Source organism: Acanthochromis polyacanthus, chromosome 20 (assembly GCF_021347895.1).
Source record: "Acanthochromis polyacanthus isolate Apoly-LR-REF ecotype Palm Island chromosome 20, KAUST_Apoly_ChrSc, whole genome shotgun sequence".
Lineage (NCBI taxonomy): Eukaryota > Metazoa > Chordata > Actinopteri > Pomacentridae > Acanthochromis > Acanthochromis polyacanthus.
Genome location: NC_067132.1, coordinates 16,300,569 through 16,324,087, shown reverse-complemented (window position 1 = coordinate 16,324,087; position 23,519 = coordinate 16,300,569). Strand labels below are relative to the sequence as shown.

The 23,519-nt window shown below is 39.9% G+C and overlaps 2 protein-coding genes across 2 annotated transcripts in view; one reads left to right on the top strand and one right to left on the bottom strand.

Annotated features, from left to right (window-relative positions):
* Positions 1-229: 229 nt before the first annotated feature.
* Positions 230-23,519, bottom strand: part of LOC110948446 (polycystic kidney disease 1 like 1) — a 29,780-nt gene continuing 6,490 nt past the window's right edge. Inside the window, exons 9-51 of the mRNA XM_051940515.1 lie at positions 21,904-22,107; positions 21,014-21,177; positions 20,793-20,912; positions 20,547-20,711; positions 18,892-18,963; positions 18,640-18,822; positions 18,473-18,550; positions 17,328-17,470; positions 16,871-16,991; positions 16,603-16,738; positions 15,421-15,604; positions 15,280-15,336; positions 14,822-15,169; positions 14,485-14,742; positions 14,294-14,407; positions 14,034-14,185; positions 13,812-13,912; positions 13,454-13,652; positions 13,273-13,356; positions 12,886-13,099; positions 9,261-9,367; positions 8,965-9,064; positions 8,757-8,879; positions 8,478-8,651; positions 8,214-8,388; positions 8,044-8,114; positions 7,596-7,960; positions 7,430-7,514; positions 7,165-7,329; positions 6,969-7,087; positions 6,701-6,811; positions 6,509-6,617; positions 6,228-6,293; positions 4,756-4,841; positions 4,393-4,627; positions 3,267-3,371; positions 2,825-2,965; positions 2,476-2,610; positions 1,932-2,147; positions 1,307-1,468; positions 953-1,105; positions 755-855; positions 230-663 (exon numbers count right to left, since the gene is read on the bottom strand). Of these exons, the coding sequence (XP_051796475.1) occupies positions 384-663; positions 755-855; positions 953-1,105; positions 1,307-1,468; positions 1,932-2,147; positions 2,476-2,610; positions 2,825-2,965; positions 3,267-3,371; positions 4,393-4,627; positions 4,756-4,841; positions 6,228-6,293; positions 6,509-6,617; positions 6,701-6,811; positions 6,969-7,087; positions 7,165-7,329; positions 7,430-7,514; positions 7,596-7,960; positions 8,044-8,114; positions 8,214-8,388; positions 8,478-8,651; positions 8,757-8,879; positions 8,965-9,064; positions 9,261-9,367; positions 12,886-13,099; positions 13,273-13,356; positions 13,454-13,652; positions 13,812-13,912; positions 14,034-14,185; positions 14,294-14,407; positions 14,485-14,742; positions 14,822-15,169; positions 15,280-15,336; positions 15,421-15,604; positions 16,603-16,738; positions 16,871-16,991; positions 17,328-17,470; positions 18,473-18,550; positions 18,640-18,822; positions 18,892-18,963; positions 20,547-20,711; positions 20,793-20,912; positions 21,014-21,177; positions 21,904-22,107 (6,481 nt within the window). The 3' untranslated portion in view covers positions 230-383. The remainder of the gene's footprint in view (positions 664-754; positions 856-952; positions 1,106-1,306; positions 1,469-1,931; positions 2,148-2,475; positions 2,611-2,824; positions 2,966-3,266; positions 3,372-4,392; positions 4,628-4,755; positions 4,842-6,227; positions 6,294-6,508; positions 6,618-6,700; positions 6,812-6,968; positions 7,088-7,164; positions 7,330-7,429; positions 7,515-7,595; positions 7,961-8,043; positions 8,115-8,213; positions 8,389-8,477; positions 8,652-8,756; positions 8,880-8,964; positions 9,065-9,260; positions 9,368-12,885; positions 13,100-13,272; positions 13,357-13,453; positions 13,653-13,811; positions 13,913-14,033; positions 14,186-14,293; positions 14,408-14,484; positions 14,743-14,821; positions 15,170-15,279; positions 15,337-15,420; positions 15,605-16,602; positions 16,739-16,870; positions 16,992-17,327; positions 17,471-18,472; positions 18,551-18,639; positions 18,823-18,891; positions 18,964-20,546; positions 20,712-20,792; positions 20,913-21,013; positions 21,178-21,903; positions 22,108-23,519) is intronic.
* LOC127531367 (adiponectin-like) lies at positions 9,288-12,667 on the top strand. The gene is made up of 6 exons (XM_051940513.1): positions 9,288-9,975; positions 10,253-10,315; positions 10,417-10,479; positions 10,797-10,859; positions 11,097-11,225; positions 12,222-12,667. Exons 1-6 carry the CDS (start codon positions 9,903-9,905, stop codon positions 12,500-12,502), a joined length of 672 nt encoding a protein of 223 aa, XP_051796473.1. The 5' UTR covers positions 9,288-9,902; the 3' UTR covers positions 12,503-12,667.

The window sequence follows — 23,519 nt, the reverse complement described above, 5'->3', positions numbered from 1 at the left end:
TTCTAATGGAATATCTCCATAGGGGTACAGAGGAACATTTTAGCAACCATCACTCCTGTGTTCTAATGCTACATTGTGTTAGCTAATGGTGTTGAAAGGCTAACTGGTGATTAGAAAACCCTTGTGCAATTTCGTTACCATATGAATAAAAGTGAGTTTTCATGGAAAACATGAAATTGTCTAGGTGACCCCAAATCTTTGGACAGTAGTGTAGCTTTAAAACAAAGAGTTTAGTTTTTCTGGGTTTAATGAAAGACCAGAGAGGGATTTAATGATTTTTACACATAACCTATCAAACAAAACAGAAAACAAGACATTGGCTCCAAACAATATCGTGATATTCTATAAATTTTTACAGCACAGAAAATCTCCTGGCTAGAGCTCTAGTGGATATCTGGCTCTACTTTCCCAGGATCATCATGAACTAGAACCTCCACCACCACCTCTCTATGGGCGGGCTGAGTTTCCCTTAACCAGTCATTTGTTTTACTCTGTTGGTCAGCTTGCTTCTCAAGAACATCTCCTTTCCAAAGTCCTTTAAGTGATGGTGGCTCTGGACAAGACAGACAGCAATCACCCTTTAATTTATAATCCGAGGAGGGGTTGTGTCTCATTTTGCTTCTCTGCTGAAGGACCTGCAGGATGTTTAGTTTAACCTGAGAGCTGGTGAAGATTAAAGAGTCACATTAATTAATTTACCATATCTTAATATCTTCTGAACAATGTGTATCTTTTGCTAGTTTAATTCCTTTACCTGACCAGGTGTGGTGAAGTTGGGGTTTCTCCAAGATTGGACACACTGTGGTCACCAATACCAGCAGCATCTTTCACCATCATCTGTGACAATACAGCGCGCTAACAGAAGCATGCAGCATCGGTTTTACATTACATTGCAAATGTTTGGTTGGTAATGTATGCAGGTGTCTTCGTGTTCGACTTGAGGCTGGGTCACCTGTGGCTCAGATATGGATGAACTGACCGGACTGTCCTCCTCTCTGTAGCGATGGGCTTTAGGGGGTAAAGTGTGGTGCAGGCTGCTGGAGAGAGCGTTGAGTCTAAACAGCAGCTCATCCACTGAGCTTTCAAACTCCTCAAGGTAATACATCTGAAAAAAGAACATTTGCATACTTCTGAATATGTGCAGCTGGAGCATTTCTGGAGGTACAAAAAGAGTTAGTAACCATGACAGCAGTCTAGGTTGTTTACAGGCAGACAATTTCACATTGATATAGACAGTATATGTAATTTAAAAATGATAAACACGGACATTCTGCTGTTTTGAAGGACTAAGCAGCTTTTTTCTTACCCTCCCCTCCTCATGGTTACTGGTTGATGCCCGTCTTTGCCTCCCAGTGAACTCAGACACTCTCTGTCTAATGTAGCTGGCCAGTTCTGCCATGGTGAAGACATTCCTCCTGTTCTGACATCTTTTGATAGCTCTGGCCAGTGAAGACACCACAGCGATCACCTGTAAGACACACACATGGCAGTTAGAGGACAACGATGATGGACTTTCAGAACCAGGGTGTAGGATCTAGTAGCATCTAGCAGGAGGTCCAAACATGTAGGAAAACCGATGAATGAACCATGAAACCCTCTTTGAAAGAACTTTTGTAGAGCCAGCGTTAGGTCTGACCACTCTGAGTTACTCTAGAAACATGACAATGCAATCAATTTTCATTAAAGAGGACCAGCTTCCTCTGTGGTTATAACTGGTTCATTTGAAACAAATCACAACACAATTATTCGCAGATGCTAGTGATTATATACAAATAAAATATTAGTAAGAATACTGCATTGTACTCCTGCTAACAGCCCTCCCTAAATGAACACACACTTTCCTTTAATGTATTCTAAACTAGCCAGTTCTTGTCCTTTCAGTCACAAATTTTACAAAGGAAAAAAATGCCACTTCTGAAATGTATTTGTACCATTGCTGCCCACACCAAAGTGGAGGTCAGACATAAAACTCCGTAGTAAAAGAGATCACGCCCAGAGAATAACAGGTGCCTGTCGACTCCAAGGCCTCGATGCCGACAGAGCAGAGTCCAAACGGTGCTGAGAACAGAGCCGAAGGACCAGGAGTTCTGTGGGTCGAGCAGATGCCCCACACAGGACAGCGCCACCAGCAGGATCAGACCTGAAATCTAGCAGAGAAGGTGCAGCATTCTAGTCCCTGTTTGTGCAGTCAGTTATTTGTTTCTAACCAGATCTCCACTTTATAAATGTAAAAAATAACAGTACATATAGGTATCAGAAAGCTAGAAAATCTAGAGAAGTAATATCCGCATTGCACTGGAGGATGTGGCACTTAGCATCTCCAAAGTGCAAACAATGCCTGTAGGTTTTTTTCTGCACTTTTCCAGTCTCTCAGGACATATTAATGATGCTATTGGAAATCAAGCAGTGAGTGTATTGTGCTGCTTCGAGCGAGAACCTTTCCTAACTAGTACAATTGCTGTGTGATGTGTTTACCGCTGGCCATAAGAGGCTGGAGAGTGAGTGGGAAAATAGTGCAGCAGAGACAGTCAAGGTCCTGTTCAGCCTCAGCACAGTCGCACACTTCACAGTGAGGAGGAAGACCATAATGCCCCGCAGAGTACGAATACACTGCAGAGACAAAGAGAGAGATTTTGGTCCTTATTATCTGTCAAAAGCAAGATCCATGGTGTACAACAATATTACTATTTTAATAATGCTATGTCAGGAAATTACTCCTAATTAAGATTCGTTTTTTTTTTTTGTTTTCCAGGGGAAGGTGTTGTAAGGAATTAAGCAGCGCAAGCATGTATTCTTAATTTTGCATTCCTTTGTTTTCTCTCACTTGTTCCCAGGTAGCCAGGAGGCCAACATCAACATGTCCTCTGTAGCTGCGTCTTTGCAGCAGCTCCACAACTTCCATGACAACAACGGAGTGATAGATGTGACAGACATAATACACTATAGTCGCCATCAGCAGACTGACCTGCAAAAGAGGGAAACGGTGAGAAATTGAGGTACGTTTCTGCACCACCAAAGCATAATCAGGCACACTTCAAACTTAACATTGACCTTCACATATTTTTCCCTGTGTACTTTTCCTGACAGGTATGTTGGTTTAACAGCTACAGGTTACTTTACCCTTTCGGCAAGGTCATTGTGATCCTGTTTGCGTTTGTGTGTGTAGCCCAGTTTGCGCAGCTGTGTACTGTATGTTGAAGCCGTGTCTTTTAATTGTGGTGGAAAAATAATGTTGGAATAATTGTTTTTCCTTCTAGTGGACTTACTTCCACCAAGTTGCAAAGTTTCCTCAAGTATCCCATCAGCCCCTGCTGTGATATATTAGACACTTGAAGACAGAGTTGTAGAAGAGACATGACGAAGAAGAAAAGCTAGGATCAAGGAGGAAAAAAATATCAACAACCATAAAATATAACTACATGTTGCAAAATATACAGTGTTAATGCACAAGAAAATAATCATAAGGGGAAAAATTAAAAAGATAGTATTCAACATTAAAAATGTCATTTTGTGAAAAAAAATCAATGTAAAATGCATCTTAACTATCCTGTTGTCTTCATTTACGGGCACCAAATAATAGTTTCCTTGTCTAAAAAAAAATCAAAATTCAGCAAAAAAAATCCCTAAATTTCTGAAAATTTGCAAAACCTTCGGGAAGAAAATTCCAATAATTCCTTAAAAGTTTCCTACGTAGTTTCCCTTAAAAGTTTTATTTAAAAAAAAAATCGCCCAAGAAAATTCTTGTAAATATTTTCAAAAAATGAGTAAAAATCTTTTTTTTAAAAAAAAACTTAAATTACACACACACACACACACACACACACACACACACACACACACACACACACACACACACACACACACACACACACACACACACACACACACACACACACACACACACACACACACACACACACACACACACGTAGAATTTCTAATATTTCTTTAAGAACATTCACAAAAAAATCTACCAAAATTCAGTGAAATTCGCTGGATTTTGGTTGTTTTTTTCTGAATGTTCTTAAACATTTCTTTTTTCCACCAAAAAAATGTTCAAAAATTTCCCAAAAATGCTGAAAATGTGGACATCAGAAGTGTTACTGTGAAACTATATTTTTTTCCACATTTTCAAACTTTAAAATGGGTCAATTTGACCCGCAGGACAACATAAGGTTTAAAAGATCATTTCCCTTTTCAGTGACAGAAGTGTTGCACAAATATTGACCAAACTGTCAAAAAATGAATGCTGTTTAAGAAAGTTATCCCTTACATTGTCATTTGTTTGATTCATCTGTAGTGTGTGTTGTAAACTTTAGCCTCGATGTTGCTTCGTCAGCTTTATGATAGTGTTAAAAACTCACTGAGATTAAAAAAAAAAAAACATTCTACCTGGCAGACCGTAATAACATAGTCCCAGAGAGCAGCAGTGTGATACACTCTGACTGACTGGACTTTGACAGAAGGCAGCAGGACTCTGGTGGGGCTCTGCTCAGTGAGCAGCGCCACACTGGTGAACAAGTTTGTTGCAGGGCTGTACAAGGTGAACTGAACCTTCAGGGCCATCGTCTGTCCACCCGGCCAGCCACCTGAACGCAGAAGCTCCAGTTTTGATGCAGCGTCAGATCTGTAGAAGAGCAGAACTGAGTGTGGTGATGAATTCAGAGTTGGTCAAACAGGAAAGTACTTCAGCTTCACTTGGAAAAACTGAGATAACAATTGTTTCCATCATGTGTGTGACTGTGTACTTCTCACTTTGTGTGGCCTGAGCCAACCGTGGCATTCAGTCCTGAGTAGCAGCCCAGGGGACCACATAGCCTTGGCAGCGTTACCATGGAAATCTGGGAGATTTGAATGTGTGTTAAAAGGATACTCTGCACCCCGACAAGAATAAGCAACACATACATAGCACGCAGACGGTCAGAATTTAAATACATAGGTGAAATAGAAGGTACACGAATAAACAGTAAACGGTGTGACAGCAGTAGGTATAAGATTTAAATTTTAGTACATTTTAAAGGGTTTTATAGGAATGAAAGTATCAAGAGGCAATATTGCCAAAGCATCAACACATATTTAGTCAAATATGTGGAAAACACAATACTAGCAATCTGAACCTTGAACGATACTGAAATTTGCCACAGGACTAATGCAACATAATCAGCAGCAACACTCCAGCAATAAATCATGAAGGTTATAATGTTCAGGTTCAATGGAACTCTTTTAAAGACAAGATGATTCAGCTTTATAATCTCTCTGGAGGATTTTGGATGCAGCTGTCTGTGGTGCCGTTGAACTATATGGCATTAAAAGAGGTGTTTTTGTCACTTTCCATCCATCCATTATCTATACACCGCTTAATCCTCATTAGGAGCCTATCCCAGCTGATTTAGGGTAAAGGCAGAGGACACCCTGGACATGTCACCAGTCTATCACATGGCTACGTATAGAGACAAACAATCACATTCACAACCGACAATTTAGAGTCATCAATTAACCTCAGCATGTTTTTGGACTGTGGGAGGAAGCCGGAGTGCCCAGAGAAAACCCCCGCATGCACAGGGAGAACATGCAAACTCCATGCAGAAAGATCCCATGTCCCGGCCGGGAAGTGGGGATCTTCTAACTGTGAGGCAACATTGCTAACCACTGACTACTGTGCAGCATTTTTCTGTCATTTTGTCCATCCTACTTTAAAAAATGAAGATCAGCTAAAATGAAAACGTAGTTCAACACTTCTCTGAAACAAAAAAATGAGCATTATAAAGGTAGAACTTATTGCAGGACTCTTGTATTAGGATGCATTACTTTTAACTGGGCGTACCTAATAAATTGGTAACTGAGTAAGTGCATATTGGCTCATCTTTGTGAAACAGCACTCTCTGCAGGGGTGTTTTACTGCAATATACAGGAATTCAATGACGTCTTGAGAGCCCTGCGACTGATTATTTGCTCGTAATTAAGGTAAAACACAAGAGATCAATAACATCTAGGTGTACATTGCTGTTGTTTCACAAACAATAGATTACAATAACCTGCTGAAAAAATAACCTGTTGATTAGTTTATATGGAAAATATGTTTTAATGTATACAAAGTCAAAATAAATCCTCTCTAAGAACAGTTTTTGGGTAATTCAAGAAATTTTACTCTAACCTTCATATAATGAGTTAGAAAAGGTTAAATAAGTGGTAGAATACTGCACCTAAATGCAACTTTTGTTACTTACCTGGATCTGAAATGTGTCGGACACCTCCATTTTCTGCAGGATTGGATCTCCAATCACAATATATGACTGTTGAACAGCATACAAAAAAATTTGGTTTGGGTTTATGTTGATATACAATAAGGTCTTTCCTTCAAATATATTTTCATTGGACTGAAAAGGCTCATGTGTAGGGTGGTGGTAAATTATTTGCATAGTTATTGACAGGGTGGGTCAGAACTGTTTTCTGTCAATACGCTTTACATAAAATCGAGTTTGCTTTAGAGCTTTTGGTCATAGTTTACCTCTGTTTTGGATGATGCACTCTTGTACAGTAAATCAAGCAGACTTGTCTGTGTCCACTTCCACCAGTCCTCATGCATTTGTACAGACATAAAAGCATTACCATGATTTCTGGGTAAACATGAGATTTTTCCATGTGTTAGAGGTGAATGGCATTGATGGAGACAGATATGACATATGTCTGCAGTAATTACCCCATAAAATGTCTTCTAACAGCTCTGTTGAGGTGGTAATGGTCACTGAATGAGCTGCTGTAGGTAATACACATCATCAGGAGAAGCATGAAGACGCAGAGAGACAAATCCCTACACGACAAAGAAAACCGAGTTCCTAATACAGCTTTAAATCATGTACATGTACAAACACACACACACACACACACACACACACACACACACACACACACACACACACACACACACACACACACACACACACACACACACACACACACACACACACCTCAGTGTTTTATGCATGAGAGCATCTCTTCTTTTCTTCCTACGATTTTTTCTCAACTCAGCCGGAGTAGGTGGGCGCACGACACGCAGGAACCGAGCTCGCTGACGAGCTCCGAGCAGCTGTCAATCAAAAAGTAGTTGAAATTGGATTAAAAAAGAACAGAAGAGATGAAACTGTAACAGAGTCTGGGTATCACCTTCTCAAGGTATGAGCGTCTTCTCTGGGGGAAAGTAGATGATGTGATTTGCTCTTCTGGTTGATAAGTGTGTCTCGACATTTTTAAAGCCTCAAGACTAGAAAAACTATAAAAGTCGGATCGTTTTCTGTACCAGCAGGAGACAGTCACGGCTGCGGTAAGTATCTGGAAAAGAAAAACAATTAAGCGGTAATTTTAATCAAAGATCAGGGCTATATTAGTGTTTATTTGAAATGCATATAGTTGACAAAAGCGATTAAATTACCACAGCTGGCTGGACGAGGAAGATGCAAGACGTCAGAGAGAAGAAAAAAGAATGAATCCAAAGCAGAGCCTTGCTGCTGCTGAATCTGGCACGAGAACACACAGTTACAGTGTGACACAAACGCATGCACATATTAGACATCATTTCGCAATCATCCATCTACTACCTCATTCCCAGCACTGCAGAAAGCACCAAACAGGAGAGAGACAACAGCAGACACAGCGTCCAGGCCAAACAGTGACACCACTGGGATGTCGGTCTGGATCGTTTTTCTCTCTGTTGACCAGGCCTTGCTGTTTGGATATGACTTCCTTCCTCAAAGCTCCAGTCTGATGAACATCTTTCACGAGTGTCTTTCTCCTGTTGAACCTCCTCTTCATCTTCCTGTCTTGTACCATTCAGACAAGCTTTTTGGGTTCTGTTAAACCTGCTGCCTTCAGTTAAAAGCTCAAATTCTTTTCCCACATCTGGTTCTTTATCTGTGTCCTTATTTTCTGGACAGGTAGTGAATAGTGACTCCAGGTCTGCATCCTAAGTTGCAAAAAGAAGGACAGGGATGTGAGAACAAAGACACAGAAAAAGGCAGAAAAATAAATCATGTTTGAAGGTGTAACCTGGTATTTCTTCCTGTAGCTGTCCCACTGCTGACAGCTGCTCCAGGAGAGATGGGACTCAAATTCATTCACTGAGAGAGAAAATCAACAAAATGCAAAAATATTACATAAGAATTTTGAATAATGCATGAAGGGAGAGCCTCATTCTGAAGACATCTTGATGCTCTAACCTTCAAAACAGTCCTTTTCAGTCATTTTGCTCTTTGCCTGTTGCACCCCTGACCCTTTCAGCTTGACCTCACGCCTTCGAAACAGCAGAGATACCACTGTTGCTCCGGGCAACACGGCAACTGCACTTAAAAGTCCCGTTGTTACAGAAACAGCTGACATGTCAATAAACAGCAACTGCGAATAAGAAATTAGAAACCTTTGCATTGTAAGTTTTGTAGCTCTCATGCAACAAATATTCAATTTCGAAGGTTCTATGAATTTACCTGATCATCCATTTGTGATATGATGACTGCATTGACACATGCGTAACCCAGCAGCAGCAGCAGACACACGGTAAGTCTTTGGGTGTGTGTGAAAGAGTTGGGGCAAGAGCAGCTGTACACAGACATCCAGATGTGGAAATCAGCCATGTATTCAGAGAGCTTGAGATGCAACATCTGCAAGAATATAGATGGAGACCCAGAATCACACAGAGGCAGAAAAAAATGTTAAAATCTGCGCTTTTCAGACATGATTTTTTTATGTGTATATTCATGCTGTACCTTCACAAAGCCTATTCCTTCGGTGCAAACACGCAGCTCCCTCTCCACTCGGCCATCGCCTTTATTCACAGCCAACCAGCACTGACCGACAAACAGCCATCTCCTCACACACCCTCTGCTCACCTGAATTCAAAGCAGATAAGCAAACCATCTTGTAGATCCATCTGAAATTCCCATCTTTAGGGAAAACCAAACAGATGAGCTTTACCTCAGACACCTCCACTTGTTTGAGGTACCACTCTGGGGAGGCTCCAGAGTTGTCATGCCAGATGTGAACCCCCCACAGAGGGCCCAGGCCTTCTGCTGAGCTGTGGAATAAAAAAAAAAAAAAGTTTAAAAAGTAGGAGTGAGTGAATGAGCAGAGCAAATGTGGCTTTGCAGTATTATTATTACTAGAAAGTCAAAAAATGTTGCTTAGTACACAAAGAATCCATTTTTTGATGTAAAAAAAACTTAAAAATTATCTTATTTTTTATCTTCTTGAAGGTAAAATTTTGATTTCACCTCAGTATGAAGGTGTCCTGAGAGTTCCTCCTGAACAGAGTGCATTCTGGGACTTGTAGTTCTCTCGTCTGTGAGGTCCCATCTTCACCATAAAGCACTATGTAAACCTGAAATGAAACAGTTTCTGAAATGCACATTAGAGCTGGGTGAACTAGCATTTATAGCTTAGTCTAAATAAGTCTGGGGAACTCTCAGGAATAAAAAGCAGACTGGACTTATTCCAAAGCATAGGTCAGTATTTAAAACTGTTTCTAAAACATTCTAATTTCTTCTTGTTTACCTTAAAGGCAGTTCACTGTTCAAGGATCTTTGGTGTTATTTTGACCTTTGCTATCAAAGACACCTGTTCAGTTCTCATAAAGCCATTTTACCCAATGTGTATAAAGAGGGGAAGTGAGCGAGACGTGTCACACTGCATCTTGCTCTCTCATCGGGTGATATTTCACGATGAGGGGTGTTTCATGTTTTCTGGTATCGCTGCTCTGTCTGTACTGGACGTGGGCTCAAGGTGAGACAGCAGGAGGAAACAGGAAGGAAGATGTTCCGTTTGAGATAGAAGGTGTCAAAGAAGCTCAAAACCACAGCAGCAGACAGACTAACATCACCACTGACATCTGAGCTGAGCTGAAGGAGCTGAGAGACATGGCCATCGAACAGAAGGTGGAGCTGAGATACAGCCAGAGCGATATAGCAGCGCTGAAGCAAGAGAATACAGGTGATAGACACAACAGCACACTGATTAATGTGGTTTAATTGGCCAAACCACATCTCAACTGGAACAACAGTCAGCCGTACAGGGCAGACTGACAGTAGATAGAAGTGAGAGAGCAGATGAATACAGGACATATTCAGTGTGTTGTCAATCTTGACAGTGAAAAACCTGAATATATATATTTTTTAAATGTATTTTTTTATGTATGTTTATATGAGAGCCCTCGTTTGCATTTTCAGCATTAATTTTTTTTTAACAGCGACTTTAAATGTGTTCACAGATCTGAAGGACAGACTGAGCACGAGTGAAAAGCAGGTGGAGGAACTGAAGAGGGAGAGCACAGGTAAGCCATAAAAAAGTAGCATAAGAATAGCATAAAAAAGTGAAGAGCAGCAGCTTAATCTGTGGGTCATTATCACAGAGGTTTAACTTTAAACATCACAGATTTTGAGACCAGACTGAACGCCAGCAAAAATGAAGTAGAGAAGCTGAAGATGGCAAACACTGGTAAGCTCAAGAAATCTTTGAATTCATTTATCGACATTATATTTGATCATTTTATATTCATGTCTAATAAACTGGCAAATGGATATTCCATACATTATAAATTCCACTATGTAGGTTGCTTTCAGCTGAATTAAATAAATACGAGTGACAGCAACTGGATCTATATCTATTTCACAAAGCTATTTTTTGCGTGTTAAAGAAGCTCCTGTGAGATAAACTATTATTAGTTTACTAATTTTGCTGTGTTTTTCAGATACTGTATTCGGGTAAAGACACAAAAATACAATCTGCAGTAATGATGATAAATGTGTTCACAGCATTGGAAGCCAGAATGACCTCCACTGACAATGAGGTGTTGGAGCTCAAAACACAGAATGCAGGTGAGATTATTAACTCATTATTGAAATTTTAAAATATGTTGGTAGCAGTGAGAATTATAGCAGCAAACTGAGGAACTTCTATGCAGAGTGCTTTGAAAATCTATGAATGCAGTAATTATTGTAAAATAAAAAGAGGTGATACTTTGTAGCTCTTAGTGAGATTCAAAGCCTTAATAGCACAATGTATATACAAAGAATATCTTACAAAATAAATAAGTTTCTATATGTCTCCCACAGAACGCCCAAAGGTGGCTTTCTCACTTGGACTTACAGACGCAGGAGGAGTTGGAGCCTTCAACACAGACATCACGCTGAAGTTTAGCAAAGTCTTCTACAACTTTGGTGAAGCCTACAACCCAGTTTCAGGTGCTTTTCTATTTTACCCCCCAACACTGATCAAAAAGTGCATAAATGTAGGAGAGCAACACAATCAAACCCCTCTAGATCCATCATTGTGTCATAACCGAGAGCAAAAGTTTGTTTACGGTGAGAAAACCCATAAAGTCTGCGAGAAGCCTGGGTGTCATAATAGATGATCAACTAACACACAATACTCATGTGGCCGCTGTTCCTTGGTCATGTCGATTTGTCCTGTTTAACATCAGTAAGATCAGACTCTTCCTGTCTGAACATGCAGCACAACTGCTGGCATAGGCTCTCATAATATCACGCCTCGACTACTAACAGATCCTTACTGGCAGGAATCCCTGCATGCTAACCTCTGCAGATGGCGCAAAACGCAGCAGCACGTCTGGTTTTCAACCAGCCAAAAACAGCACATCACCCTGCTGTTCAGATCACTTCACTGGCTTCCAGTTACTGCCCACATACAATTCAAAATTCTGACATTTGCATTAAAAACTACAATGAAAACAGCTCCCTATTACCTGAACTCTCTCATTCAGGTCTACACTCCCTCCAGTTCACTAAGCTCGGCCAACAAAAAGAGCCTGATACAACCACCACAACATGGCGCGTCGATAGCTAGACTCTTCTCCTCTGTGGTTCCCTGGTGATGGAACAAGTTACCAAACTCTGTTTGATCTGCAGAGTCCCTCTCAGTCTTTAAGAAAAGACTAAAAACCCAGCTCTTCACTGAATACCTTCACACTTGACAGATTGCAAGAAACCTCAAAAAACAACCCTATTTTGTCCGCACTGCCTGTGGGCACCACAGTCCTATTGTCACACTTGAACTTTATTTATGACACTTATCCAGATTGTTTTCTCCTGACTAGATCCTTGCTTGTGTTGTATCTACTCTCAGATGCACGTTGCTTTGGTCTCCTAAATGAAATTGCAGAACTGTAGAAAAAATAATCGTTTTGACTCTTTTTTGACTGTTTGTCTCCCTGGACACAGGTTTCTTCACCGCCCCAGTCAGAGGAGCCTACTACTTCAGATTTACCATGTGGGAGTACCGCACTCCATATTATATGGGTATTTCTTTGTATCACAATGACAAGAGGGTGATGGTGAATGTTGATAAAAATGTTGATTACGTTGCGAACATGTCTAATGCTGTAATACTTCAGCTGGAAAAGGGGGACTTGGTCTACATGATTCTCAACTCAGGCAACGGTTTGTATGATAATGCAGATAATCTTGTCACTTTTAGTGGATTTCTGCTGTTCCCTCTGTGATGATGCATGGAAGAAACACATTCAATTAGGTCAGTTAATCAAACAGAATATACGCATGCTTTTGTCTAGGTTGAAGAATGAGACACATGCTAAGAATTTTTGAATCGTGTTAACAAAATGAATCCATGTTATGTTTGATTATCAATAAAGCATTTGAAGTCCTGAGCCGTCATGTGAATTTCTGCTAGCCTCATGACTGGCAGCCTGTCAGAGCTACACTCACCCTCTTCCCCCTCAGAGAGCTTTCCACTGAGCCAGAAAAGCAGGTGGACAGAGGAAAGACTCGGAAATTATTAAATAGCATTCAACAGTGAAAAAACAAATAATAAAAAACGTATTTCTGTTAAAGTAAGATTAGTGTATTAATGCGCTCTTGACCTTACCTTTGCACTCATTCGGGCTGCAGACCAGAGACCAGTGTGGACGGTGACGGCGTAGAGATGAGGATCCGATGGAGGATTGTCAGAAAGGTGGTGGATTCTTCGGTTGTCCTCTGAAACGACATCAGCTCTCTGACACGCCACCAACCCCGGGATGTACAGGCACAAACACAACATCAGCACAGCCAGCACTGTCAGATCACCGGAAGCACTGAGGCTTTAGAGAGGCAAAGAGAGGACACAGGAAGAAGAAAATAAGCCTCAAAAATGCAAACTATTAATCTGTAGACAATGTAAATTCATAGCCCAAATTCCTCCCGCAGATAAAGCAACAGAGAGACTTTGTTCACTCTCTTTTCTATACAAAATCAAGCAGGAGTAGATGGTCACCTCAGGAATGGGTCCAGATCAGCTGTTTCATGGTTGCTCTGGATCTGCTGCTGCATCACAGTCAGCGGCTTCAACTGGCGGCAGCTGGAATCAAACAAGAAGCAAGAAGGGATTCATTTCTGTAAATCACCACTTCATCCAGTTCTTTCTTGCAGTACGTGTCTGTTCATTCATTCCTAACCTGCACTTGACTGCAGGGCTTGTGTCCGCTTGCTCTGTCCTGCAGCCGTGGCTTGTCCAGGCCCCCTGCTGGCTGTCCCAGGACAAACACAGGCTGCTGTCCACCATGAGACTGTAGCTTAACTGTTCACTCAGGTGCTTGCTTCTGGGTGCTTTCCCAAAATCGGCGTTGAGCAGAGCCAAGTGACCGACCCCTGCGGCTAGAAGATTTTATGGTTTGGGCAAAGCAGTTTCTTTTCGCACTTACCAAAAGCACAGTTGAAATGTGAAAACAATAGTTACATAGACTAAAAAGTGTCCAGGTGAAAGACATCCACTGACTGAATTTCTATGTGGCTATTTACAAAGTTATATCCTACCACTGAGGTATGATGGTGGCAGAGTGATACGTGTTGTGTTGCTCTCCCAGCGGTGAACCCTCTGCAGGTGATGCATGCTGGGAGTTGGCCTCTCGAACATCCTGACACAGCAGACATAAGGTTCAGTTTTCTGCCACATTCCTTACATTAAAATGACTATGTAGCACCAACTATCAGCTGGTTGTAGCTACAAAATGACTAGACATGCCACTATAAGTCTACCTGAAGAGTAGCATGATGGGAAAGGCCTTGGTGGACGGTGGTGTGAACGCCACAGTAAGCTGGATGGCCTGCTGCAAGTGCTCCTGGGTAATGTTGAAGCTGTGGTAGTTGACCTGGCTGTGCAGGAGGATGCACTCACTGACAGAGCTCCTCTGAAGCAAAAAAAACCAACAAAACAAAACAAAGCATTCTTTCATTGGCAAGAGAACTCCATTAGACACCTTTAATTTTCCATTTCAAAAGAAAAAGCAGCAACATACATTTCTTTGTAGATGATGCAGCTCAGTGACGATCGGCTGAATGAGGGAGCGAACGGGGATCTTCCTCTTCGTGCTGCACTTGTACAGACTCAGGTCAACCACTGGTCCACTCAACTGAAAATCAGAATGGTAAGTATGAGCATCATCTTGCCTTTAAGTGACTGAATGTCCACATGTTGTCCTCTTCTCACCTGTGCAGGAGAGCTGGCCCAGGTGAAAGGGCTGTGGGAAAGCTCAGTCAGCACTATCAGGACACATGGCTGACGCTGAAACCGATCAGTGACTCTACCGTGATGATTAAACAGAATCTGGATCAGAGACTCAGGCATGTGGAAAGTGGTTGAGCCGCTGCTGATGACTGCGGAGGTTTGGTTTTGGGATGCAGCATACAAAGTGATGAGACCAGAGCTCACACTGAGCTCCTTGGTCTCATGGAATAGAATGGACTTCTGAAAGAAAGAGAATGGATATCAGTAGACTTGCATAAAAGGAGAGTGAGGGGAGGTGTTTTTACTTGCTTTCTCTCACCAGCATCAGGTCTGAAGCAGTCTGCAGAATATCAGTCACAAGTTGCATCACTTGCTCTGTTGGAGTTGATCTTCGTTGTCTAGTTTGAGGACCAGCGGAAGAGTCGCGTAAGCAGGCATTAGGAGGATCTTTTCTACCAGTATGTGATTCCAGTGTTTGCATGTCAGCACAGTTGGGTGTTTCAGGTGTGAAGCTGCAGTTAATGACCGCCTGAAGACTGTATGAAAGCAGGCTGATGAGAGAGCTGAGCATCTTCTGGTTGGTATAATGTGGAGGACTGGACTCAGAAAACTGCTCTGAGACACCCCGAACATGAGCTGTTACTCGTCTGGCACTCATTAATGCCACCTAAAGGGATGAAAGCATGTAAAGGAAACAGTTTTCATCTTTTTGAATGCATCTTTCAGCCTATTTTTGTCCATGAAAATATCCACAAAAGAGTACAACCATCCAACTACCTGATCAGTAACTTGAAGAAGGTCTTCGAGGATGCAGATGCTGTCTGTTACCGAAACCTAGAAATGAATCACATGTTATAATAATCCTGCAAAAGAATGCTAATCTGTTAACACTGAAGTATTGTGTCGGTTTGTGTGTACCTGTTCAAGCTCACAAACTGTGCCAATTAGCACGTTGCGCATGTGTCTCTGTACTTGTGTGTTGGCCTCAGCGTCCAGGCTGAGTCTGTTCAGGATGGTGGAGAGGAGGCTGACGTAGCTACAGATCTCTGCGCTGTTTCCAAGCTGCATCAGAGCCGACAGGTTCCTCAAACCTGACTCTGAACTGGAGAAAGCGAGAAACTGATGACACCACCTATTGCACATGATTTAAAGATTGATATTGTTGTTGACTTGCTCAGACTAATGCTTCATACAGCTCTGTGAAAAAATAAGGACATTCCCTTCTATTTGACTTTGACAAGAATTTTCAAGCTTTATCTTAAACCAATCTTGATGCAGAATTCATGAATGAATGAATCAATGACAGTAAGGCGCCTAGTCCCTGAAGTATGCTTTCTTTTTCTGTGTGACTGATTGGCTATTACATTTACATAGATTATGAAACAAGAAACTTCATTTTTTGTATCCTTTGTTTGAGTATGTCACCTTTATTAATACGTTTCAAAGTAGATTAGACTTTTTCTTGCCTAAATGTGTCAAAAAGTCAACAGTTTCCATTGGATGTACTTAGTTGTTCACATAGCTGTAGCTGGAAAATTGCTTGACCTATGAAAGCTACATACATTGTAAAAACAATCTATAATTTTCCTGATTTTTTCCTTTTTAGTTTACCAATGTTTTTCTCTATTTTTGAATCGCATATAAATATAATTAACATTACAAAAACAGACTACTAATGTAAAATATCATGTAATTGAGAATAACCATAAAATTCAGATTGTTTTACAATTATTTCTAAAAGACACATTGAGCAACACACATTGAAAAACTGAAACAAAAAGTTTGCTCTGTAATTTTACAAATTGTTTGTTAAATTAGATATCATGTACAATTCGTAATAAGTTCATATATATTCACAACAAAACTGTTAAATGTCTGTGTTTTCCTGAGTGTATAATATCTAAAAACAATAGTAATCTGTCAAAAACAAACATGATCCGTGTAAAAATGATTCCACATTTATTCTAAATTTATTCTGTACTATAATTATGAAAACTACAGAAACTGCAATATTTGTATGAGAAAAATAGTATTTTTTGTTGCCATAGTTTGCTTTCTTTTTCACTTCATTACTACTATTTTTTTTTTTTTTTTACTTACAGCTCCAAATCAGGATCATGACCTGAAGAGGAAGATGATGTGTGTCTGAGGAAGCTCGGTTGGACTTGGACTGTGACAGGACAGGGTTTGGTGGCGGACCCGGATGTGCCGCTTCTGATCTCAGTATAAATTGTTACTATTGAACAAACAATACAGAATTTCACTAAATAAAATGAAAAAAAATTAAACCTCTACAATAAAATGTCTGAATAATAGTCAAAAATGCGTGTCAATGTGCATGATCTTCCGTCTGTGTTCGTCTCTTCACCTTTATAGTCATCACTGGGGTCACCTGATGGAAGGCTGAAGTAGAGCTGGAAGTCTCTCCCCTGGTACAGCATCCTGCGGCGTCGGCCTCCTGCTCTGTAGCTGTACTCATACAGTAAATCCTACAGAGGGCACACAAACACACACTTTAGTAAAGTGATGACAAGCTGGATGGAGTTTGTTCTTAAGTCTGCTGCTCTGTAGACCAGAAATAAAGATGGAGGATGAGAAATAAATGCAGTATTAAGCAATTACGAAAGAGAAAAGAGAAGAAGTTTTAATTCAAGAATGACTGAACTCAAAGATAAAAGAATAAAACCTACTACATCTTATTTCCTCTCTAAACATCCACAACACTGAGCTGAGTGATAATGTGGCTGCCTTGTAATTAAAAAATAATTTTGAGGAGTGAAATAAGCAATAAATGTGTCAGATATATAGAACGAGGTTACTGTTACCTCCCTCCCTGATGTGCAGAAGATGCTGAAGTGTGTGTGTAATTCTGTTCCTTTAGCTGGCTGCACCTGACACGTCATGCCCTTTGGAACAGGTTTGGTTTGTAGGAACAGCTGAGTCCGACCCAGAATGCTGTTCTGATGTTCTGAAGTCATCAGAAAAAAACAAAAAATTAAGGGCATTGTTAACGCAAAGATTCATTCCACAAATAATATTTTTACTTGACAGATATATGGTTATGTTATGACAGTGTTGTGTTAAAATGACAGCACTGCAATGGACTAAAATCTTGAAACCAAAACTTTGTTGATAATTATGTCTTATTTAGAAATATGCAATTTCTTTAAATGCATGCAAGTGGGAAAACAAAAACCACCCAATTAATAGTAATAGATGTTTATACAACCAGTCAAAAGCTTGAACGCACCTTCTCATTCAGTGCTTTTTTTATTTCTTTATATTATTTTCTACGTTGTAGATTAACACTTTTTTGTTTACAACATATTTCCATGTGTATTCTTTCATAGTTTTAATGTCTTCGGTATTAATCCACAATGTAGAAAATAAATAAAAACCATTGAATGAGAAGGTGTGTCCAAACTGTTGACTGGTAGTGCACATATAAATTTATTAAGCATTACCCTATTTATCATCATTTTAAGTGAAAATTAACCAAATCTATGCTTGGAATCACGATGTTTCATCAAAATTATTTTATTGGGCAAGTTTGCTGAGGATAAAGCTTTTATACGAACCAACTGATGGAAAATAAATAAAAATTCTGTGCTCCTTGGTGTGACAATGACAGTAACAGATTCATCTGTGGCAGCAGTGATGTGATAATAATTCAGGGACCTTTTGGATAGACTGCAGGCTGTGTATGCACAGAGCAGATAAGGGACAATATTGGAAACAAATTAAGACTGGAAGTAATGAAAATCAGCTTTTCTTTTTATGCTATTATTACTATGTTACACTGTGCAATAGGGGATTTTGAATCTCGTCACAGTTGTGCTGTTTCCAGAGATGCTGGACTTTATGTCACAGTGAAAAATTAGAACACGGCGAGAACAAATGTGACTGGAGGAAATGACACTTCTGCAAGTGTTGCATTTTAATAAATGTCAGTCCCTGTGTGGAAACTTACTGGCAGCGACCTCCAACATGTACCTGCTCCCCGGCTTCAGACTGAAGGGTCTGAAAATGAGCGAAGGGGAGGAGCTTCCTGGAAACACACAAAGACAGCGAATAATGACTAATTGCTGAGTCATAAAGAGAGAAAATGTCTGTTGGTGGTATTTCCGAACATTGTACCGGTGTAAGTGTAGGACTGGAAGAGGCCTCTGTCCACTGGGTGTCGAGGTAAGTCGAGCAAACTCGGCTCCTGAATCACCAGAGATGGTTTAGGATCCACCAGATTGCTGCCCTCATCTTGGTGTCGTGTCGCTGGATCAAACACTGAGTCGTCTCCTGGACTGAAGCTCTCACCATCTACACCTGTGGATACACATAAATAAACAACCATCCCATGGAAACAATGAATACAGTAACAGATATGTTGAGTACCTGTGGGTCTTCCTGCTGACATCCCAGGATCTCCTTCCTCTGCACTGGGGAACGGAACATCATAATCTGGATCTGTGACAGGATTAGATTAAATACAGAAGAAGAAGGCAATAACAGCCCAAATAATTCATATACATCATGGATATTTGAGCCTATATATCATGTGATGTATCATATTTGCATCCATTCTTCCTATTCGGTGTGTTCAAAGAGAGACAATAAGACACAGTCTGTAAGGAGATGGCAACTCTGCACATTCAAACACAAAAATTAACAGGCTGAAAATACATAAATCATACACAGAAGACATAATGATAACAAACACACTCTAAGCACATGAAAAGAGCACAGAATAAAGAAAGTTCTGCATACAAAAGTAGGTTTTAAAAAGCAGAGACGGCGAGGCGGCTAATTTCGTCATCCAGTTTCCTGTTTTTTACTACTTCATCGAGCTGTTTGTGTCAGCTGTTATCTATAAAACATCTCAGCTCATTTTAGTTTTACTGTCCTCAGCTTTACTGCTGTAACAGCTCTCATTTCGCTTACAAAAGCAAACTGTTACAGCAGATTTGTAGCAAACTTGGAAGTGATTTGCAGCAAAGACATCAGTGTGCAAATAAATATTTGGCCATTAATGGCAAATTTCAACCAACATTGAGGCAATAATGACAAGTTTCTCTGCAGTTTTTCCACCACAGTTTGCCAGCAAGATTACTATTAGTGCCGAACATGTTTTATGTTTGCCAGAGATAAAGCTGACAAAGTTACAGTAGAAGTTGGTAATGTGTAAATTTGCATCAAGGTCAGATTTTTAAACGGAACTTTGATTTGTGGAAAACTTGGGACAGGTATGCTTTTGGCTTTCTATGTTTTAGAGTTTGCAGCAATTTCATATTTTGTGTTGTTTTTCCAAAATATATCTCAAGTCTGCCACAAATTGAAATTGCAATTAAATGTAGGACAAAAATATAAAAATTTTGTGCAACTGGCCAAAGGTTAATTACAGGTGTTTATCAAAAACCTGAGTAAAAAAAAAAAAAAGTACGACATTGTGTTGAGGAATTAGAAACCAAAACTCAGCTAAAAGGAGGCTGAATATTGTACTTGCATTATGGAAAAAAAGAAAACAAATGTGTAAAAATGAGGTATAACCATCTCACAAATATTTAGTAATTTCACATATTAAAAAATATTTTCTGTCATTAATTTTACATAAGATGAGGTAACTTTTTAATATTTAATGTCAACAATATTCAAGAAATAATACTGAATGTTTGAAAGATACTTATACATGTAAAAATAATGAAAACACCAATAACAGATCAAATATTACAAACTAAAAGCAAATACTTGTGACATTCTGATAAATATGCAATTATATTTTTAGTGCTTAATTTTATTTTTGAATCGCTTTATTTAAAAAAATGAAATTAGTTTTCTCTCATTAGACATATCAACTTAGTCTATTTTGTAATTTTATTGAGTTCTATTCCATTTAATTTTAATTTCTATGCTTTTCAAAAATACAGAAATAAGTCATCTTGAATTTCCACTGTAATAATTTCCTTGATTTAATTCTTTTATCCTGACTGTTTGATTTTGATGGTACAAACCCAAAAACTTAACAGCAATAATTTCTGTTGAATTATTCTCACCTTGACGAACGCCCTCACCGCCACTTTCCAGCACGGGAAAAGCAACATCCCAGTAAGTAGAGGAGTCAGGGTCAACTGGAGATTCACTGATGATGTCCTCCTGGTCAGTGTGATCTGAATATGTGAGGACAGGTTGACTACTGGAGGGCTCCGACTCTGACAAACCTGTGTGGAGAGGAAAAAGTTGTGACCTTTAGTGACAGGTTGGTGTTTATCTCATAAGCTACAGTGCAGCTGATCACCTACCAGAGTGTGAACTTGCTGCAGGTGGGTGTGGGGTAGAGATCTCAGGTGTTTGAGGGGATGTGGCAGCATTCTCCATGATGGACGAGAAAGCAGTGAGATCCACTGTAGAACAAAACGGGACTGGAAGAGAACACAAGAGTCGAGATTTAAGGTCAGAAATAGTCTTGTAAACAACTGCAGTCCAGCTGCAAGAGACGAGAAACCAGATGTGCTAGTCTTACCCTCAGTGACAGGCTTAGATGAAGCGTTGACCACATACAGACTCCAGCTGTACTGGATGAGTTCAGCAGGGATGTCACAGTCTTCACACATGGCAGTAACAGAAAAAGTCTGATCCCAGCTCACATGGTCTCCCTGACACTCAGGACAAGATACAGACATCCTCCTGGATTGGATGGATTTAGACACATAACGGTCGTTTTATTGAATCAATTCTAAATGACACCAGGCAGACTTAAAGGGGAACTTCGTTTTTTTTCAACCTGGGGTCTGTTTCCATATGTAATTTCATACATGTGAGTGATGGAGAAATGAATTTTCGACATAGCTCCAGTATTTAGCCAGGCAGGCAGCTTAGCAGCTCAGCTAGCAGCTCAGCTAGCGAAAAGTATGGGGCAGCTGGCCCCCCGCGTCAAAGTCCGCCCTAACGTGCTTTTGCCCCACACTGACCGGCTCAGATAGTCTCAATCAGTGTCCCACAACATACTAGAGATGAGAAGTGAACGATAACCTCCACATTACTTTGCGATCGCTCTTTGTTGTGCTCTGTATCCAAATCTCAGGACGCTAGAACGCAAATCTCATTCCGAAACCACGTGATAGATTTGGATACAGACCACAACAAAGAGCGATCGCCAGGTAATGTGGAGGTTTTCGGTCACTTCTCATCTCTAGTATGTTGTGGGCTGCCCCATACTTTTCGCTAGCCGAGCTGCTAGCTGAGCTGCTAAGCTGCCTGCCTGGCTAAATACTGGAGCTATGTCGAAAATTCATTTCTCCATCACTCACATGTATGAAATTACATATGGAAACAGACCCCAGGTTGAAAAAAACGAAGTTCCCCTTTAATGTCTTTAATGTATGAATCATTACTTGTTTTATTCACTTGTACCTGCTCAGGTTTGGTGTTATGGTGACGAAGGTCTCTGATGAAGCCGAACGCTCTCCGCTGTGGACGGTGAGTGTGAACTGGAACTGGTCGAAGTTGTGTTTCAAGAAACCGGCAGGGAATTGGAGCACTGGGGATGAAGTGTGAACGTGTTGGTCGAAACAGGAGCTGGCGATGGAGCTGACTGGCTTACACGTCCAACTGTAGCTACACACAGAAAATTATAAAGATGTCAAGTTCCAACACATGCAAATATTTTATGGGTGGAACAGGACAGATATGAAGCAAGATTGTAAACAAACAAACAAACAAAGCTAAAGCAGGCTAAAATGAAAGCAAATTACTGCAAAAAGTCAGAAAATGACCACAAAAGAATATTTAAAGTTGTTAATTCTCTAAACGTCCATATATTATTGCATGACTTAATGATTAGAACATTTCTGAACTTATGCATAAATAAAAACAAACTGGTGACAACTCTCTTAAAATGACTGCAATCTTTCAACAGAAGATTGAGAAGCTTCTCAAGATGACAACATACTAAAAACTGAATCTACCAGTTCAGGGTCACAATAAGGGGAGAATATGAAGCAATAGATGAAGCTCTAAGCACCCCGGTTGAGGAGTCGGTCAGTCAACTCTCTACCAGAGCGGAGAAAGAGACCACAGAAGATGAGTTTATGTGTAAACAGGACTAGTTCCTGACTGACAAACCCAGAACAAATATACCAGGAGACTGCAGCAACAACAACAAGACTCCCATCAGAAAGAGCTTGGTGCAGAAGACGTCCCATGCTGAAAGAGAATCAGGAGATGATCCAAAGACTGAGGAGAGAGCAGGATGCCCTCTGTTAGCAGCTGGAGGGCCTGACACTAAAAAATGCAAGAACTGACCTCAGCCAACCTCAGCACAAAGGAAGAGATTGGTCAGGCCCTCCAGAAAGAAGCTGCTCAGCTGAATGAAGACGAACAGAGCAGCAGGAGGAGGAGGAGGAGGAGGAGGACGCCTTCATCGCTGCACAAGCCAATGATAAAAAGCTGTCAGAGTAAAGTAAGAAGTGCTCTGTCTGGAAACAAATCTGCTCAATCCTTGGACTGAGGAAAAAGAAGAAGGAGAAAAGGAAAAACTGAGCTAAGTAAGATTCCTCCAGCTCAGTGCCACAATACCTTCAAGTATATCAGCTGTATGCTGCAGGGCAACACATGCATTAAAATAAAATAAAATGAAACACCACAAAATTAAATTGAATTAAATTAATGAAATTAAATTAAAATAAAATAAAACTAATTAAATTAAAACAATAAAAAGAAAAGAAAACACAGTTAAATTAACAGTCAGATTAAATTACAGCAAATACAATGCATTTACATTTAATTCAATTAAAAAAATCAAAATAAACTAAGTTAAATAATACAAAATTAAGTAAAGTAAAATTAAACAAATTAAATTTATTTATATTAAATTAATGAAATGAAGCAAAGTAAAATAAAATAAAACAAATTAAATCCAAATAATAAAAATCAAATCAAATAAATTAAAGCAAAATGAAGTAAATCAAATCAAATAAAACATATTTAAATTAAATTCAATCAAATCAAACAAAAGCAAATAAAATGCA

Excerpts from the sequence above, each read along its gene's own strand:
- LOC127531367 (XM_051940513.1), top strand. The coding sequence starts at position 9,903 with ATGGCCATCGAACAGAAGGTGGAGCTGAGATACAGCCAGAGCGATATA. Across the intron at positions 9,976-10,252 it reads GCTGAAGCAAGAGAATACAG|ATCTGAAGGACAGACTGAGC; the intron begins GTGATAGACACA and ends ATGTGTTCACAG. Across the intron at positions 10,860-11,096 it reads GCTCAAAACACAGAATGCAG|AACGCCCAAAGGTGGCTTTC; the intron begins GTGAGATTATTA and ends TGTCTCCCACAG.